This window comes from Chiloscyllium punctatum, chromosome 29 (assembly GCF_047496795.1).
Source record: "Chiloscyllium punctatum isolate Juve2018m chromosome 29, sChiPun1.3, whole genome shotgun sequence".
Lineage (NCBI taxonomy): Eukaryota > Metazoa > Chordata > Chondrichthyes > Orectolobiformes > Hemiscylliidae > Chiloscyllium > Chiloscyllium punctatum.
In genome coordinates this window covers 76,774,861-76,794,416 of record NC_092767.1, presented here as the reverse complement: position 1 = coordinate 76,794,416, position 19,556 = coordinate 76,774,861, and the positions used below count along the sequence as shown (strand labels likewise).

Below are 19,556 nucleotides of genomic sequence, written 5' to 3'. Positions count from 1 at the left end.
AAGATGTGCATTAAACCTCTCCCACAGAGATACAAAGCAAAAACAGCTGAAATGCACATCTGGCACTAACTTAATGACTAGAAACTTTAGAGCTCTACTGCAATCAGCATGTTGCTGGTCTTGAATGATAGCCCTTACTGAAATTCCAAAAGCTTTAAATCAGTACCTCCATGGTGTAGTTGGTGTGTTTGTTATCAAAGATGAGTGCCTCCTGAATGAGCTGATGATCCTGCTCTAATTTCTCGATGTTGGGTTTGTAATTGATGATACTGCTCTCATACTGCTTCAGTTGATTTAGTTGGTCTTCCAACGTGCCATGCATTTCAATCGAAATCCGTCCGATTTCCTAAGTACAACATTAAAAAAAAATTAGAGTGCTTGATACAACTGTTGTGCCAACTTAGTGTCCAGTTTGACCCTCCTGCCCCTTTCCCCACCCCCAAGGTGATGTTAGCTTGCATACAGGTGCTTTCAACTGAAGAGAATTGGACAGTTTGCTTTGCAAATGCGATGGATAATTTAAAATTGAACTTTTATTTAGGTACAAATTGGTTACTTTTATATTGACCATTACATAATAAGTTCTGATACTTGTTATAAAGACCAAAAGCATCGGCAAATGTTCAATTTATGATCTTGTCAATCAACTTCCTCTCATGCAATAGATTAAATTTATTTCTTACATGTGACAAAGGGTACATCATTTACACTATTTTGGAATTTGTAATTTTAAACAAATGTTGGCAAAACAGAGGCCAGTCTTTGTGGAACAATAACTAAACATAACATTGAGACAGAAAAGTAATGGCAGACCCTTGGAGTATCAGAAAAAGATATTTATACAGTTGCCTATGACAGGTAAACATAAGGTATTAGATTGGTTTTCAGTTCGGAAGATTAAAGCATAAACAAGTTTCCCCCCCGCCCCAGCAGTTCAAAAAATATAATAAATGTTGAGTTTAGATGTCAATTTACTTTCTTTACCAAAATGGTGATTCCAGAAACAATTCACCTCAGCAGAGTTCAATTTGTAAAGCTTTCAAATCCAAAGAGTTTGGTTGAAAATCTGAGAATGTAGAAAGCTCAGATTTGTGAAAAGGTCACGTCAGCAAATTTAGAAAGGATTAATGAACTGTCCCCACAGTTAACAGGGAAGAACCTGGAAGAGTCAAGTAAACCGTTTAAAATACCAGATTACAGGATGCCATTTCTCTGAACTAGGGTCTCTAACAAATAATCTCAGTAAACAAGTTTAAACTTTTGTTTTTGCTGTTTTAAGAGCATTCTTGCAAGGAGAGATTTTTTTTAATGTAGTTTCTTTTGCGTAAAAAGTTGTTAAACAATATCTGCACCCTTGTCTGAATAGAGGTCTGACTAATGACTACATTAGCTGATTAAGAAAAAAAAGGCAGGTTTCATTCAGGGATCTTGCTTAGAGATCGTAATACAGTCTCTGTTCTAACTGAATTTGCATTATAGGCATTGCTTGATCTTTGTAGGACTATGTGGAAAACAGTGTCTAGAACAAATAGGGTAACTTAAAGGGGCCATTTTCTATTAATGTTCCTTCCATGCTTCCTCAAAGCTTCACTTATACACTTCTTTCCTCAGGTTGAAGTCACAAATTACATTACAATGTCCCTTAACCATTCACTTCATCAACTTCATGAAATCTTACATTTTCAGACCATTGCCTGAAATTTTGGCATTCAGTCCAATCCAAAAAGATATTGGAGTGCAGCTTTTTCAAACTTTAATACTTTCCCAACATTGTAATTCATGTTCAAAATTTTGTAGACTCACTAAATAAATCAGTTATGCTCTGAGCTACAAATAGTACAAATATAGAAGAGAGTTGGGATTGATGGATGCTTCAGGTTGGAAAATGTAACTTGGAGTGCCATAAGGATCAGTCCTAAAGTCTCAATTATTGACCATTAATATTAATGACCTGGAAGAGAGACAGAAAAGTAATGATCTAAATTTGCTAACAATACCAAATAAAGTGGGAAGGCATGCTGGTGAAGATGACACCAGGAATTTACAATGGGGATTATAGATGGGTCAAGTGCACAAAAACATGGAGTTTAATGGAGGAGGAGATGAGATCATGCACTTTGGCAAGAAAAATTATCCAAATGATAAGTGGGATTGAACCCAACCTTATTTTTTGGTTCCATCCCCATTATCAATATGCCACCCATATCTAAACATATCAATAGTCAACTTATCAGCTGGAATTTTAGAAGCAATAAGTCTAATCATTGGTTTGTAGAATTATCACTAGAACTTTACAAAATTCAGCAGGAAGCATAATTGTAACAGTTGTACAAAGCCACTAATTTTAGACTGCAGGCAAGTAATGACAAAACAAACATGTTAAGACCTAATGAGTGGTCATACTGGACAAGTCAAATCGCAGACTGAAATCCTGATAGCTAAGTTTTATTTTTGCAGTTTGGTTACTGTGACTGTCACTGGCAGCCAAGTGAATATGTTTTGTTTAAGAGAACTTTTCACAAGTTTAGTACACGAAGAACAATAAAAGACAATCAAGAAAAATCTTGAATAGCAAAAGGCACGTTTCAACCCTTGACGCAGAGATGTCTTTTGTTTTTCAAATCAGATGTAATTCTTTCCCACAGATACATTGGAAAGGTAATTGAAGTAATTGACACCTTTCTGAATTTTAAGAAAAGCCCTATTTACTTAAACCACAAAGTTTAAGACTCCTTCCAGGCATCGAAAGCCTGGTTTGCCAAAATTAAACTGCTCTTCTGCTGGTATGGAATGGTTCTTCGCAACTGAAACCCGATAGTTGCCCCAGTCCACCTTTCTGTATGTTAGGAAAGTCTGACTGTGCAAACTGTTCAATCAATTCAAGGTAGTTGGTCCAGTCACTTAGCTCAAGTCATGTTTTCTTGAAAATGTTTGAATCGTTCAAAACAGCTAATCTATCAAAAAGGAACAAGTCACATTGACAGAACTGAAAACAAATATTTTCCTCCACTTTCAAATCGAAGTTTTCAACTGATAAGAACCTTTATTACAATACACCATCAATTGTGCATCCAAAACAAATTACCAACCTGCATCTTTGTCTGAATCCAGGGTCCAACAACATTAGCCTTATTTGCAAACTGCTCACGCAGATGTTCATTGGACTGTTGCTTGTTAAATTCTGCTTGCAAGGCTTGGTCCCTTGCCGGCACAAACTGTTGAACCTATAAGCCAGTAAACAAGTTGATGATACCAATTTTTGTTCCAGTGCAACGTGCACAAATTCTTTTATTCACCCCTCACCCATCTACATTCCACCCATCCCATCACTCTTTAGGCCGGTGCATCAATTCACATCAGGCTGAGACTTATCCCCATACTGCTACAACTCTGTGCAATAAATGGCATGTTCTCAGAATTTAAGACAGAAAAATCAATGATCAAATCAACAAAACTCTTATAACTTTGTACAAGCTACTATGGATACTGATAGCCTTCGGCAGATTCTTACCTTATCCCATTTATCATTAATACTCTGCGAAGTGATGGATGTGTATGGATTTACACCAGATAATTTGATATTATAGGACTGGGCAATCTTCATCATTTCATTATGAATACCCAGGATGGCCTCCCTCTCTTTGTCAGCATCTGGCAATGTTGCTTTGAATTGTTCGTGTGCTGCAATAAGACCCTACAGGGAAAAAAGACTAGTTAACCAGGACATAATGTTGTATTAGAATAGAATAGCAATTTATTGTTACTTTTATTTATGAAAATATAGTAAGATGTGTACAAGTTGCCATAATTCAGCACCAATTACAAAACTTTTAACAATTGAGAAAAAGTTCATCTTTTATTCTGTTACCCTACTTTATAATTTTGCATATACACATATACATACCCCAAAAAGGAATGCAACATGTTTGATATATAATTGTACCTGAATCTCCTCAGTGGTATGGACAATAAACATGTCTTGCAAGTCTTCCATTGCTCCCTCCATCCAGTTATTGAAAGGTGCAGCTCTTTTGGCATATTCCAGGTATAACTGGTCAATTGTTTCCTGAAGCTTTTCAGTCCTCTGTTGAAATAACATTTATTAATAAATATAAAGCAGTGTTTTTTTTTATAAAAGTGTTCAGAAAGCAGCCAATTACTTAGTAAATTAAAGCAATGGAGGTTTTTAAAAAACAAACATGACACCAGTAATGAGTAGGCATATGGCGTGGGGATGGCCGTTGTGTGTTTGGACTGTTAATCAGAGACTGGTACATTCTGGGGAACTGGGTTCGAATCCCACCGCAACATAAGGCATAATTCTAGATTCTCGTTGAACTCAAATTAAGAGTCTAATGACAACCATGAATCAATTGTCAATTGTTGGAAAAACCCATTTCTTTTCGGCAAGGAAACTGTCATCTTTACCTGTCTGGCCTACATGCAACTCTAGACCCACTAACTTGTTTGACTCTTAACTGCTATGAGTAATTAGCATTGGGCAATGAATGCTGACCAAAACAGCCATGCCCTCAGCTCACGAATGAATTTTAAAAAAAAAAACATTTCTGTATCTAAGCACAGAACGAACAAATGGACTTCTCTTGATTAAGAAATACCCGGCCATTCCTGGGAACAAAGTCAAATATGGAGATTAGTGTTCTGCAATAAAAATATGTACTTACGTTTAAACAATATTTCTCACAAACACTGCATCTCATTAGGAACAGGAGGTAGGCCATTCAGCCCTATTGATTTTATTCCGCCATTCAAGATAATGGTTAATCTGTGGCCTAACTGCATATACTTTATAGCCCATATCCCTCAATACCTTTTATTAACAAAAATCAGATTCATAATTAACTGATCCATTTGTAGTTTAGAGATATCCAAACTTCTACCATCCTACATGCATAGAACTCAGGATTCCAATGAAGTATTTCTGAGGTTTAGTCATGGCTGTAAGGTAAGAAACAGTAGCCAATTTGTAGACAGCAAACTCCAACAAAGCACAACCACTAAATGACCTGTTTGTGATGCTGATGGAGGAATAAATATTGGCCTAAACACTCACTTGCTCTTCAAAGTGTGATTGTAGATCTTTTATATTTATCCAGGCAGGAAGATGGCATCACTGTTTAAATCACGTGAAATATCTCGTGTTTGACTAATAAAATAGCGAAAAGAATAGGAACATTTTTCAACATCCAACTCAAAAGGGCTGAATATTGCAGACTTGGTGAACTGGTTGCTAAGCAAAATGTTTTCTGATCAACCTGAAGCTACCATCAAATGAGTTAGCTGGCACTAAAATTTGGTTGTAATATATTTATTATATCACATTCACATGAAATCCAATGCTCGGTTCTCACCTCCAGGGCATCCCTTCTGCTCTGTGTCAACGAGCCCAAAGTATCCCAGTGGTCACAGATAGTCTGGCAGCGTGCATTTACATTGGGAGAGTCAAAATAATCCAGATCACTACAGAAGGAAGGATTTAAACATTTGTTAGCTCTGGTAACAGCTTGAGACCACAGTCACTTCTCTTGACAAGTATAGATAATTTGAATTGATGATAACATGTGAGCAACAGAGAGGCAACCGCCATATTGTTTCCTTCTCACTATCACAGACTAATTGTTTTTTGCATTTCAGAGTGTTGAATGATCCAAACTCTATGGCATCAGTTGCAAAAACAGCTCTTTAACATTGAATGGCTACATGGTTGGTGCAAACAAACAATCATATTATTGTGCATACTTGAGCTCTTGCGCGATGGCAGCGATCTGCTCCACTCGATCTTGGTGAGCTGCCAGATCACTCTCAAATGCCTCATGTTTCTTCAGCAAGGCTTTAATGTCAGCCAGAGTAGCTGTTTCATAGTCTTTCTGTGTCAACATTGCTTCTTTATCTGAAAGATGATAAAGCAAGAGGTTAACCTGAGTTTTATCCAAGGAGGGATGTTACTCTTAAAAATGCTTATGCATACTTAAGAGCAAGTTTAAAAACCTACACAAGACAAGCATTTCGAAATATTTATTGTTAAAAACAATGCCAAAAACATCAACAGGTTCATACAGGTCATTCTGATATAATGCAACAGTAATGTTCCTCTGTAACCTCGTGCTGTATAAAATCACTATAGAAAATGGCACTGTAGATGACTGCCGATAAAAAAAAATCACTATACCCATTTAGTAGCACATTTCGGTTATCCAAACAACACCTACTGCCTTATAGCCAATTCGCTCTGATAGAACGTGTTATAGCAGAACGGCCTGTATATATGTCACAATGATTTCGCTAAAGTTTAATGGTTGGCCTGTGAAAGCTTTTCTAATCCCAGTGGAATCTGTTACCTTCTTTGCAACTGGCCAGAAACTTTGCTGATTCCATAGCCCTAATATTAACCTTATCTGGTAAGGAAGGTCAAACTTGCAGCCTCAATGGCCACAAACAGGGCTTAAGAGCATATTGCCTTTGAAATCCAGGCATTCAATCCTGCATTTATTTTCATATTAATACTCCTAATTGAATTTTTTGCAAGTCTCGACTATCAAAGGAAAATTGTAAAGAAAGTGCTGAAAATTAAACAAATTTCTGTTAGAGTAATTTCAGATAATGGAAACAGACTTAAATTAAGTATCCCCCAAGGACCTATGGCACTTTATATAACCTACAAAGTCAAAATGTTTGGACACCTGGACCAGCTGTACAGATATAATCACATGGGATCAAAACGTAGGGACTTGTGTTGGGGAATAAATATTATAGGTTTCTGCATTAGAATTGTGAAACTACCAATAGTCAGTAGCATTAAAAATACAGTAAGTGTTACAGGAATGAAGGTGGAAGACTGGAAAACTACAAGCATTCCATCTCTGTTCAGAAAAAAAAAAGTTTTGAATAAGCTCAGTTACTACCAGGTCAGGCAGTTTAACCTTGGTGGTGGAAGAGTTCCTACAAACAATAACCACGCATGACTAATAGCTACTTGGACAAACGTGCACAGAAGAAAGCCTGCCTGAATTTGTCAAGAACAAATCCTGTTTCAGAAACTGGTTTGTTACCTCAAAGCTGGGAAGTCTATTCCAGTATGTACACAAACTTCCAAAAGACATTTGATTAAGTACCACATAACAGCTTTATTAGCAGGCACTTGTGGTTGTCTCCCTACCTCTGGGCCAGAAGGCCCAGGTTCCAGTCCCACCTGCTCCAGAGATGTATAATAATCTCTGAACAGATTGATTGGAAAATAAACAGAACAAAGCTTGTGAGCAAAATTAAAACCCACAAAGTGGCAACTGAAAAACAAAATAAAAATTAGTCAAGTGGCAGTTAAATCTAGAGTAGTGAACAGATGCTTTTTAGCTTGGAGGTCATTAGGACCTCTTTCTTGATTTGAGAGTCAAATTTGTAAGTGACGAAATGAGAAAGGATCTTAACTACAGGGATATTGATAGATCAAGAGACAAACAGGCAGTGGAACAAGTACACACACTGCAGTTTTAACATAACGCAGTCATGTCAAGGTTTGATAAGAGGAATGCAAAATTAAAAAGGACAATTCTGAAAGAATGCAGTGGTATCTTGGGGTATCCATGACCAAAAAGCACAGGAGCAAACTTGATCCACCACTTACAGATCAGAGCTAATCATTCAGTACCACATACTTTTCTTGCATCATCCTAAGATCATTGAAGGTTACAGGAGAGGTTCAAGGTAAACAGGATCCCTATTTGAATAGGGAGAGGAATACAAAAGCAAGAAGGTCATTGTGAACTGTAAAACAACAATTCAGCTGGAGTCACGTGTTTACCTCTAAGCACCACACTTTGTAAATGCACAGGAGGGGGTGCAGAAAAATTTACAAGGATGGTTCTGACAAATGGGGAATTTTAGGTAAAAAGGATAAATTGGTAGAAATACCAACAGGCTGCTGTGTTATTTGCAAAGTTTCGAAATTTTATTTCCAACATGCAATCTATTAAAATCCATTCATTAAATAACTCTAATCTATACTAATTTTGCAAAAAAGGTTGAATAAGGATTTACAAATAGAGTCAAGAAATCACATCCACACCCTACACTGTTGTGGCATTTCAAGTGCTCATCCAGACATTTAAATGCTGCACGAATACCTGCCTCCACCACTCCCTCAGATGGCACAGCCAATATTTTTACCATCCTCAGTGAATTTTCTCTCCCCAGATCTCCTCTGAATCACTAAGTTTGTGCCCTCTGGTTTTAGACATTATTGCCAGGGGAAAAGGTTCTCAAGATCTACTCTACCTCAAAATTTTATATACCTCAGACAGCACTGATCCAAGGAAAACAAATTCAATCTCTTTTCACAACAGATTTTTCATTCCAGAAAACATCTATGTGAATCTCCACTGCATCCTCTCCAATGAAATCAAATCTTTAGGGTTGTGTGGTACCACAAATGCAGTGTTCCATCTGTGATTGAACCAAAACTTAAATAGTGTGCTGACATTTTAAAGTTTGGGAAAGGTGGCATTGAGGGGATACAAACTGGAATTTGTGCCAACTGTTAAAAGCAACAATCAAAAAGACCTGGAAGTCTTTAATGACATCTGTTAAATCAGTTCCTGACATCACCTGGAAATAAGCTTTACCAAATTTCTCAACTAGTGTCAACATGATGCACTTTCAACAGAATAAATTAACTGATTTTCAGAAAGTAATGAAGGTGCTCTGTTCAAGGACCCCACTAACATGTCCTTCAGGTACTGTAATGGGCAATGCAATTCAGTTAGTTAAACTTGCATTAACGCTGTGCATCAAATGCAGAGAAGCATTCCACACGTTTTAGATATACATCCAGAAAACCAAAATGGTAGGCCTGGAAAAAGATAAAAATAAGAAAGTGATGTCCAAAAGCCTGGTTGAACAGACTGGTTTTAAGAGGATTTTAAAAAGGAGGACAGAAAAGCAGAAATTTTTAGCAGCAATTTCTTTTGTGCAGGATCGAGAGACTGAAAACCTGACACCCAGTGACATAGAAGCTGGAGACAGAGAAAATTAGTGTTCAACATGTGGCTTGACGAGATTACAGAACTTGGTTAAGGCAGAAGTAAGATTATTTCATGAGTATCAGGACTTTTCACTGGGAGAGAAGCAAGCAATGGGTAAAGCTGTAGATGAGGCAAGTGCTACAATGATTTCAACAAGTTAGTACTAAAGGAGTGCAAGTAAGAGGCCAATGGCTAGTGATAAGGGGCTTCGTTTGCAGAGGAACCCAGTAACAGGCAATGTTCAACAAGGTGGAAGGAAGCCATTAACAAATGAATAAAAAAAATTGATTTTAAAAGGAAGCTCAAAGTCCAAAAGAACACCAAAACTGAAATTGAACTGAAGTTTGCAGTCAGCACATCAAAAGATGCAATGGGATGCTGACTGCTGTTGCATAAAGCTTTAAACCTTTAATGTACAGCACTCATTTGGAGGGATTTTCTCTGCTTGTCACTTGAAGTCATGGTAATCACAGAGATTTGCATTAATGAACCGATAAAACATACAGTAAACACTGCAAGAACTAGCAAGTTTTGAGAAGAACTGTAGCTCAAGTGGAGGTTCTGGATGTAGGTTTGCTCATTGAGCTAGAAGATTCATTTTCAAACATTTCATCACCAGACTAGATAACATCTTCAGTGAGCTTTCGGACGAGGCACAACTGGTGTTTCCTACACGATTGTATTCCATTTGGTTGAAGTCATTTCCTGTGATGAAATTTTTCTATGGTGATGTCATTTCCTGTTCTTGCCTCGGGGTGGGGAGAGAAGAGAAGAGAATGGGTGTGTGTGTGTTAGTTAGATGGGATCCAAGTCAGTGTGTGTGTGGATAGTGTTCTGGTGGGAATACCATGCTTCTAGGAATTCTCGTGCATGTCTCCGTTTCATGCCTCATGTTGTGCAAGAACTTGTTACTGAAGCTTGAGCATGAGAGCAACAATAATTCACAGGTGCGATTTTCAAGTTAAAAAGTGGTTTAATGGTTTTTTCCAAAACAGAACTAGAGCACTAAAGTCTTTAATCCTTTACATCTGTTCACCTATTTATCATGAGAATCTATTTATTATGTCAGATCAGTTAAGATTCTCCAAGTAATTATTTTTCTGATGCTGAACAAAGGACAGTTTGATTATTGGGCCTTGTATTAAATACTACAAACAGGAAGCAAGAAATATAAGTTTACTTGAGGATGCCTGAAAAGCTCAGCCTCTCTGTACAAAGTGTACATTACTATACTGCTGAGCAATCAGGAAATTCACAAGCTGGACTGCCAATTTTTTTGTTTTGCAGATTATAGCCAAGTAGCTTTATTGAGGAATTCACACAGCACAATGCTTAGATATTCCTGATGAAGGGCTCTTGCCCGAAACGTCGACTCTCCTGCTCCTCGGATGCTGCCTAAACTGCTGTGCTTTTCTAACACCACACTCTCGACTGATCTCCAGCATCTGCAGTCCTCACTTTCTCCACAATGCTTAGACGTGCAGGAAATATTCCAAAAGTTAGCAGGTTTTAAGAAGATTTTTTGCTCAGGTTGAGGTTATGGATGTGGGCTTGCTCATTAAGCTGGGAGGTTTGTTTTCAGATGTTTTGTCACCGGATGAAGCACTGGCGGTGTAGCCACAAGATACATACGAGGATTCCTAGAAACATGGCATTCCAACCAGAACTCGATCAACAAACACATTGATTTGGATCCCATTTATCACCCCCCCCCCTGAGAAAAACAACAGGAAATGACATCACAACAGGAAATGATGTCACCACCAACTCAAGGAAACCCAAACACAAATAGAAAGCTGGCCACACCACAGTTTTTCATCCAGAGGCTCACTGAAGATGTTACTAGTTTGGTGACATCTGAAAACGATCCTCCCAGCTCTGTGAGCAAACCTACATCCAATTCCAAAAATTATTTTCAGTATTCATAGGGGCACTAAGTGGGTACACAAGATGTGCAAAAAGTCATGATTTAAGGGAGAGCAAGAACAAGAGTTGCATCTGACTTACGTATGTCAATGTTAATCTGTTGAAGCTTGTTGGCATATTAGCCCACATTAATGATGCTAGAAAAAGACAAGTTGCTGTTATTAAATAATGGGAGGGAGTCACTCAATTGCCTAACCTGGAAAATTACCTTAGAAACAAAATCAAATGTGATAATGGGATCTTCATTTCGTCCTTGGACTTGATTATATGAACCATAATCTTCCAGCAATATCAGAAGTCACATATCCAGATGAAGGTTCTGGAAGTTTTAATACTTCACTACATTTAACAGTTCTACATTAATTCTATTCCCATATATATTATGTTGGTATAAATAGTAAACCATTATTACCTTTGGTCCAATCTTCATGAATGGTGGCTTTCTGCCTGAACTTTTCAGCCAAATGATCAAGTCTTTCCAGCCTCCTTATCTCATTCAGCAGCCATTCCTCATAACCCTTCTCCGCCTGCTCCAGACCTTGCCATGCATTATTAATATCCTACAACACAAGAGACTACATTACTCTATAGAAACCAACTAAAAATCAGTGACAAGAATGGCTTAAAGCTAGGTTTGACCTCAAAAGCTACACTGCAATTAAGTGCCCATACACAAAGGAACATGTGACCATGGACCCACCAGTTCAGGTTCCACTACTGGACTTCTCCTTGCTTCATGTTACAGTTTGTTGTAAACTGCAGAAACTAATTGTTAGGTTAGATAATGATGCCAATATTGCATCACTAACTACTAGTTTTAAAAAAATGAACAAGATGATTGGCCTGTCAAATGAAATATTGTATAATAACATCCATGAAATGTTTTGCATACCTCTGGTTCTAAAATATTTCAATTAACTGCCTTATGCAATTGACAGTTGTGCGTAATATACCACGCATTAAAGATATCACAAAAGGAGATAAGCAACTAGTCTATTTATTTGTTGGTGGTACTTAAAAAAAAAAAGGAGGAAATGTTACAGCTCTGACACCTGTAGAAGCGTTTTTCTCTTGTGCAATGTTTTATAAATTTCCACTGAGACAGGAGGGCAGGGGACACTAATGCTTTGGATGGATTATTAAAATCTTAGGCCACAACTGCAAACAGCGAATTTGCAATCAATTTGAGGTGGAGGAAAGAACACGGGCAGATGGCAGCATGATAATGTTACTAGACAAGTAAACCAAATGATCAGGCTAATGTGCTGGAGACAAGAGTTCAAATACCACAATGATGGCTAGTAAAATTCAAACTTGGTTAATAAGTGTGGGTTAGAACTGTAATTGTGGCCATGAAACTTGCATCAATTATAAAATCCCATGTGATTCAGATCAGGACCAACTTTTTTGAAAAGGAAACCTGCCATGATTGCCTGATCTGGCCATCTTGCGACTCCAAATGAAATGTGGTTGCCTTTTAGTTGCTGTTATATTAAGGACAATTGTAGATGGGCAATAAATGCTGATCTTGCCTGACAGTGCTTACACCCTGTAATAGAAGAAAAAAAATGGAAATGCAAAATATAATTTCAAGCCCTAGGCTAGTGAGCAATTTGGAATATTTTAATTTAGCTCCATGTCAAAAGGCAAATCCTACCCAACTAGTTTATGTTACACTACTTGTATTTATTTGTGGAACCATTTTACACGAACATTGACCACCAATCTCATTTCAAAAAACTTCTGCTTTGTCAACCAGTCAATTCAAAAACAAAGGTACACGGTCAGGTTGTTTTGACTACCTAAACCTCTAAGAAAATCAGAAGTTTAGATGTTTACTCCCAAAATATATAAAATTCTATTTATAGCAAAATAAAAGCAGTATTGATGGATAGTTTCCAATGAACACAAACAACAAGCTCCAAGAATACACCACAGTGATGTCAAGCAAGAACAGAAATTGCATCAGCTATTACAATCAACTTAAACATAAATATTACTGGCTTAAAAGCCAATGAACAAAATGTTATGACTTTTTGGCATTCTAAACAGTGTAGTGCAAATTAAGGCACAACTATTTGGTTATTACTGAAGTACAGTATGAAAGCTCTTACCTGGAGCACAAGATGGCTCACTTGCCAAAACCATGCCAACCAAGTAGTTTCCAGATTCAAACCCTGCACCGTGGCAAGTTATCCAAAACTCAAGGTGGTGAAACGTGCTTCAACTAACTTAAAAGCTTACTTCATAAGAAGGATCCAGTCATTTCAGTACATCAGCACACTAGTGGAACCTGCAAATCTCACGTAAGATGCCTTTGCAGGTGGAACATGAGAACTACGAGCAGGAATAGACCATTTGGCCCTTCGAGCCATAAGAGACAAAAGGTGAGGATGATAATGGAACGAGAAGAGTTTATAGATCTTCAAAATATATTACAGCTCATAACCCATGAACAACCTGGCTTTAACAGTGGTTAAACATGTTGATCTATAACCTCAATTGTCATCAGCTGCCCCTCAAGTAGGGGATGACTTCAAGACAAAACAGCAATTTTCACTTCAAAAGTTTGAATCACTACTTCGTAATAAAATAGGGTGAAAATTCTTCTTACCGAGACCATTTTCCCTTCAGATGGCATAAAGGCTGGTCGATTACTGAGTCGGAGTTTAGTCTGTAAGGTGTTGAAGTTGATCTCAAGCTGGCACTTCTCCTGCACTTTAGGTGGTTTATGGACACGGCGGTAATCACGAAAGTCTTCTAGTTTTTGCTGCATAGCTTGCATTGTTTTCTCAGGCTCTCTGTTCTCTAGCCAGGGTTTGGTTTGACGAATCCACTCCAGCAACTGGAAACAAAATCATGAGTAAAAAAAATGGAGGCTGCGCAACTGAAAACTTAAAAATTCAAAGGACAGCTTTAAAGTCAATTACTTTATTTAAAAAACTGCATTTATTTGGAATTGTTGCACTTGACATAATGTTAACACCACTTCTATCCACTTTAACACAATGTCTGCTATTCAGTTATTTTGATCCCAGTTGTAGGGAGCACTCCCATGTCCAAATCCACTAATCAGTCCCACTTACAAAAGGAAACACCTTGGCCATGCTAAGTTGCCCATAGTGTCAGGTGCATTTGTCAGAGATAAATGGGTCTGGGTGGGTTACTCTTCGGAGAGTCGGTGTGGACTTGTTGGGCCGAAGGGCCTGTTTCCATGCTGTTGGGAATCTAATAAAATCTAATAGCACTACTAATAGTACCCTCAATTTATTGGATGACAGATTTAATGAATTGAAAACCTAGGCCATTTCCTGCAAATAACCCTCAAGGCCACAAGACAAGACATTTAAATATACTACCAGTGAATAAAAAAGTGATTATGTATGTTCTAATTTTCACTCAATTAACCAAGCATGCACAAGTAGATTTGACACTCAATAGCAGCTACAATGCTGTGGCATGCCTAATTTACAAAAATAAACTTTATTCTATAGAGACTAATGACCAAGATTTCAAATTTTGTTAGCATTTCATATGTAATTTCATGAATTCAAGTTATATTTACATTTGCGAAAAGGAACAGCATATATGTTCTGTCACAGCACTCATTTACATAGCAATCCTTGGACATCTCAACGTGAATTTAGTTCAGAAATACTTTAAGTGCTGACACAGGATCTTAAAATAGGTGGGTCTTTAAGTTAATGTTTCACCTAAAATAGGGTAGCGCCAACAATACAACACTCCTTCAGTACTGTAATGCAATGTCAATAAATGAGTGCTCAAATTGTGAAGTGAGACTTAATATCACAACTGTGACAGAGGATGCTACCAACTAAGTCACAGCTCCTCCAGAATGGCTAACAGGATAAACATTAGACAACATTGTACAAAATCAAACTCAAATACAGTTTGTTAAATTCATCTTATACAATCAGATTTTGGAATCGCCAATTCTGAACAATAAGCATAAACTAAAATGGAACACAAACTGAATTTAGGCGTATAGGACAGAAGCCAACTATTTGGCCCTTTTGGTCTATGCATTACACAAGACTCCTTCCAAAACTGAATCTTTAGAGCCATTCCATTTGTTTTAGACGAATGACAAAAAAATAACAACAGGAATCAGAGTCGAGTTAAACAACTGAAGAGTTTGCCAGTAACTTTTGGTTACTTTTTGGCTTAATGTCAAAAATCTATGACTGCATTCCAAAATGCCTTTTAGAAAATAGATTGATTTGCAGAAGTCAGAATACAAATTCAGAATACATACATCACTGGCCAGTTTTTCATAATCCTCCATCAGATGTTCATTTTCTTGGTTTACTGCCAGGACTTTGCAAATCCTATTGGCTGCAGTCTCAGCCTGTCAGAAATAGATGGATAGTTACAGCAACTTCAGTACATGTGTGAAATTACCATAAGTTAAAATTTGGGGAAGTAAAGTGGTTATGGAGAAATGTTGGAGAAAAATTGCCTCCAGTTATTGCAAAAGTCATTGCTCAAGTCCAGAGTCAAAATGACAGATTTTGCAGCTTTTAAAAACATGGCTGTAAGAATAAACTCAAAATGAATCAATCAACAGATCATTGTCTGCAACTAAGTCTCATTTCCCAGTGAAGTAGACAGCATGAATGGATTCAGGTGGAAAACTGTTGAAAGATTGGTACAAGAGAGAAAGATTAGATAAGACAAAATGGAGGTCCGTTACAGTCAGAAACAGGGAGGTTATTATGGGGAAACAAAAACAACAGACCAATAAGAGATCAAGACGCCTATAAAATTCTAACTGGACTAGACAGTAAATACAGAAAAGTTGTGTCATGGGACACAACGTAAGGAAATGAGTCAACCATTTAGGACTGGGATGAAAAGAGATTTCACCCTGTGTGTGGCACGCCTGTAAGATGCTCTGCCAAAAAGTGACTGAGGTTAAAATATTTTATGTATTCAAGAAGTTTGATATACTGCTTAGGGAGTAAAGGGGAAGGGAAAAGAGAGGGAACAATTGGATGATCAGTCATGATTATGCTGAATTGTGCAGCAGGATCAAAGGGCTGATAGCCCACTTGGTCTCATTTTATAGGCTACATTAACAGTAGTGGCAAATACCGTTTAATTTCAACGAAAGATACAGCAATCCGTTTCCAGCAACTTCTCTCCATGTTTAAAGATGGGGGCACACAAAGAAAGACCGTCTGAGATTCTGACTACAAAAAACTTGTCAACAGTAAAAAGGTGAAAAAGTAGGCTATTGAGCTCCTCAGGTCTGTGCTCTACAAAAGAGATCACAGCTGGTCTGGAACCTAAACCAATACATGCTGCTTTGCACCACATCCTTTGTACATGATTTTTACATTGAAGATATATTTAAAATAATAATTTATATAGCAACAATTGCCATTTGAAGAACAGATTTTCAATTTTCTATAAACTTTGCAGAGAGTACTACTTAATCTAAATTCCAGAAACAGTCTGGTTTAAAGGGTTTATATTATGACCCTAGTCCTAGACTCTCAAGTCAATATCTTGGAAAACAAGTAGTCCAACCATTGTGAATTAACTCCATGTGGTGGTCCAAATTAATGCAGAACACCGTAATAAATGCCAAGAAATTAATGTCAAAATGCCAATTTCTATTGTTAATTCTATGGTTAATGCTGGGCAGAACTTCTGTGCAACCATCAGCTTTGTACAATATGTTTGAATGGTATAAAAGGGCAAAGATTTGTTTAAAATGGAAACAAACTAGCACTTTTGCATTAAACATTCTACATCTGAGGGTGCTAGGAAATCGTTCAAACTGATTTGAAGAATTACATTTAATGCAACAGAACATAATGACTGGATGCAGAATTCTACCTCTACAAAAAAGGTGTATAAACTAATGGGGTATTTTACCATGCAATCGTGGTTCTGAACAGTCAGTCAATGACATTGGTAGCTATGAAGACCCTCGATGACTGAGTGATTAAGGACAGCAGAAACTGAAAATGAGGAAAGGGCATATTTCTCCAAAAAGTGCCAAGCTCTAAAAGGCTAATTGCATGACATCCATAGCCAGAAAACATTAAAGTGTAGTCAGAGCAGACAAAAGGAAGAAATAATGTATGCATTAGATGGCCAAAAGCAGCATACAGGAAGAACAAAATCAGATGAGAACTGGCCAGAGATGGAAATGGGATCTAGACTGAAAGTGACAGCACTGCATGACAGGTGAGAATAGGCTCAAAAATTATGGAAATGAACTTTTTAAAATATATACTTGTATTGGTATTTTTAGCACCAGTATCACTCCAGTTTTGACATGCCAGTACAATGGAAAAAAATAACTTTTGAAGTAAATCTTACCTTACCTTGCTATTGATGATGATTTGATGCAAAGTTAAGTTTGCTTTACAATTAGGGCAATTCATCTTGTAACGTAGTAGAAATTGGCTACTTAAAGACGAGCAAAACTGCTCCATTTGTACTAGAAGTAAAAGTGTGCCATCAGTATTTGTGAAGTGCAGCCAGACCACTCCATATTGCAGGCAGAACTTTTCCACAATCAAAAATGTTCAAGAAAAGTTGCAAAAGAATTTAAGTCTGGAAAAAACTTCAATGATCTAAAAGTACAGTTCTGGGCAACATTTAATTCTTCACTGGATAATAAGATTATTCTGTGACACGTTAATTTATTACAGAAGAGCTTTTAAGGGTGGTTGAAAGTTGTAAAAATCAAAACTATCCTTGGAATATCCTACTTGCTCATTTACAGTAGATAGGATAACTCTTTTCTTCCTTCCTTAGACTACGTTTGTTTGTAGCTTTCTTCCAGGTTTCTTCAAAGTACAGTGGACATCTATGTGTCAGCTACACAAAAGCAGCTCGAATTTTAGAAAATTTTCTCACCGTAACACTTCAGGGTGACCTATGAACTTTTAAGATTGATGGGAATGACATGAATTGCCCCATATTAATGGTGCATTACAATGACATTCAAATATAATCCAATCTAGTTAGGTTTGAACTTCAAACAAGAGCAAAAACACACACTCTTCCACTCAGATCACATGAGTTACAGATTATAGAAGGGAAAGCAGTCAACAAATTGATTCAGACAACTAATTAGATGGATAAAGACAGAGGCAAGAGGGTAGAGAAAAAAGTGAGGAAAGGCAGAGTTAAGAGTTTAATGGTCCTTGATGCTCTAATTCCTAGTTTTGACTTTTCAATCAGGCATTTTCAGAGTCAGAGTAACTAAAGTGTGACATATTAACAAAACCAAATTTGCAGTAAATGCTTCAACAGCTCAAAACAGTAAAATACTACCACCAGGTTATTTCCATTTGCAACAAAAAAAAAGCTCATAGATCATCACAAAATATCCTGAACAAGGACAAGTATCATTTAGCTAATAGAAGATGCATAGCCTCAACAAAGAAAGATTGAAAATATCTAACAGTCGCTACTGTTGATCATGAGAAATAAGCAGCACACCAGATGACCAAAAGCTCTTAGGACAGAATGTTTGCAAGGTACAGGAGATAAAGAGCTCACCTTTTGAGCACCTGAGAAGGCATGGTAGTAGCATGAAACGTAAGTCATAATAGCCTTTTCATCTGGCCTGAGTGTGCCTACAATATCTGTGCAGAGAGAAAGTCAGAGCAGAGTAAGGTTGCATCATGCCACAAGCAGAAAAACGATTTATTACATGGTATGAGAGAGAACAGGTGCAGCATCATGCCTAGATGAAAAGAATATAAAAATCTGAGGAACAGCTGAAAGAGAAGCACGAGATCAGTTTTGCAGGAAGGGAGGGATCCTTGGTGACTTATGGTACCTTCTGTGCTCCTGAAAAGGCATGGTAGAAGCAGGAGACATAGGTCATAATTGCCTTCTCATCAGGGCGGGCGGTGTTCACAATGTCTGTGGGTAAACAAAAATATTAGGAGAAGCTTCCAGTCGACATCTTAAGCTGCTGTAGTCAAACAATTCTGCATGCATTAGTCTCTCACCACTTAAAATGTCTAATTTTACCCATATTTTTACACCCTCCATGTTTCCGTTCACAAAGGAGTAAGTGATGCAGTACTAAAACTCTTCCTCTGGAAAATTTACATGGGGATGTTCATAAAAGGAAATTTGGGGCACTTAACCCAAAATGCCTTTACTAGGCTCCGACCTCCAAAGGAAATGAAGCTCAGAACACTGAGGCAGATTGTTGCTGTTAAATTTTAATGTAACCTCTGTATTGGAACCACAGGAGGAAGTAATCAGACATTAAAAGGTCACGGGGACAGGTGCAAAAGAATCAAGTATTTTTGGAGAAGATGCATCCACCCAAGTAATTTTCAGAAGAGACAAAAACTTTTGATATGCCAATGTGCATGGAAAATGGTATGGAAATCTAGATGAAGATTTATCATCCCATTATGATAAAATGTACCAATTTATATTCTGCAGTCATTTTAACATTTCAACATCAATCTGCATTAATTATTTAAATTTTTTCTTCAAATTTATTCCATCCTCAAGTTGTGCTTGCTTGTCTCATTGATCGAATGAAGGCCAGTACATTCAGTAGTCAAACCTCTAGAAGATGGA

At 37.4% G+C, this 19,556-nt stretch overlaps 1 protein-coding gene across 5 annotated transcripts in view; it reads right to left on the bottom strand.

Annotated features, from left to right (window-relative positions):
• The window catches only part of LOC140454623 (alpha-actinin-1-like), a 108,182-nt gene that overhangs the window by 16,544 nt on the left and 72,082 nt on the right, over positions 1-19,556 (bottom strand). For 3 of the 5 annotated variants that reach the window (XM_072549521.1, XM_072549523.1, XM_072549518.1), the window contains exons 8-17: positions 18,793-18,878; positions 15,241-15,333; positions 13,579-13,809; positions 11,377-11,524; positions 5,761-5,911; positions 5,373-5,481; positions 3,944-4,084; positions 3,512-3,694; positions 3,090-3,224; positions 167-346 (exon numbers count right to left, since the gene is read on the bottom strand). In XM_072549521.1, the coding sequence (XP_072405622.1) occupies positions 167-346; positions 3,090-3,224; positions 3,512-3,694; positions 3,944-4,084; positions 5,373-5,481; positions 5,761-5,911; positions 11,377-11,524; positions 13,579-13,809; positions 15,241-15,333; positions 18,793-18,878 (1,457 nt within the window). Of the gene's footprint in view, positions 1-166; positions 347-3,089; positions 3,225-3,511; positions 3,695-3,943; positions 4,085-5,372; positions 5,482-5,760; positions 5,912-11,376; positions 11,525-13,578; positions 13,810-15,240; positions 15,334-18,509; positions 18,596-18,792; positions 18,879-19,556 lie in introns of all 5 variants that reach the window. The other 2 variants (XM_072549522.1, XM_072549519.1) reach the window with 1 other exon arrangement.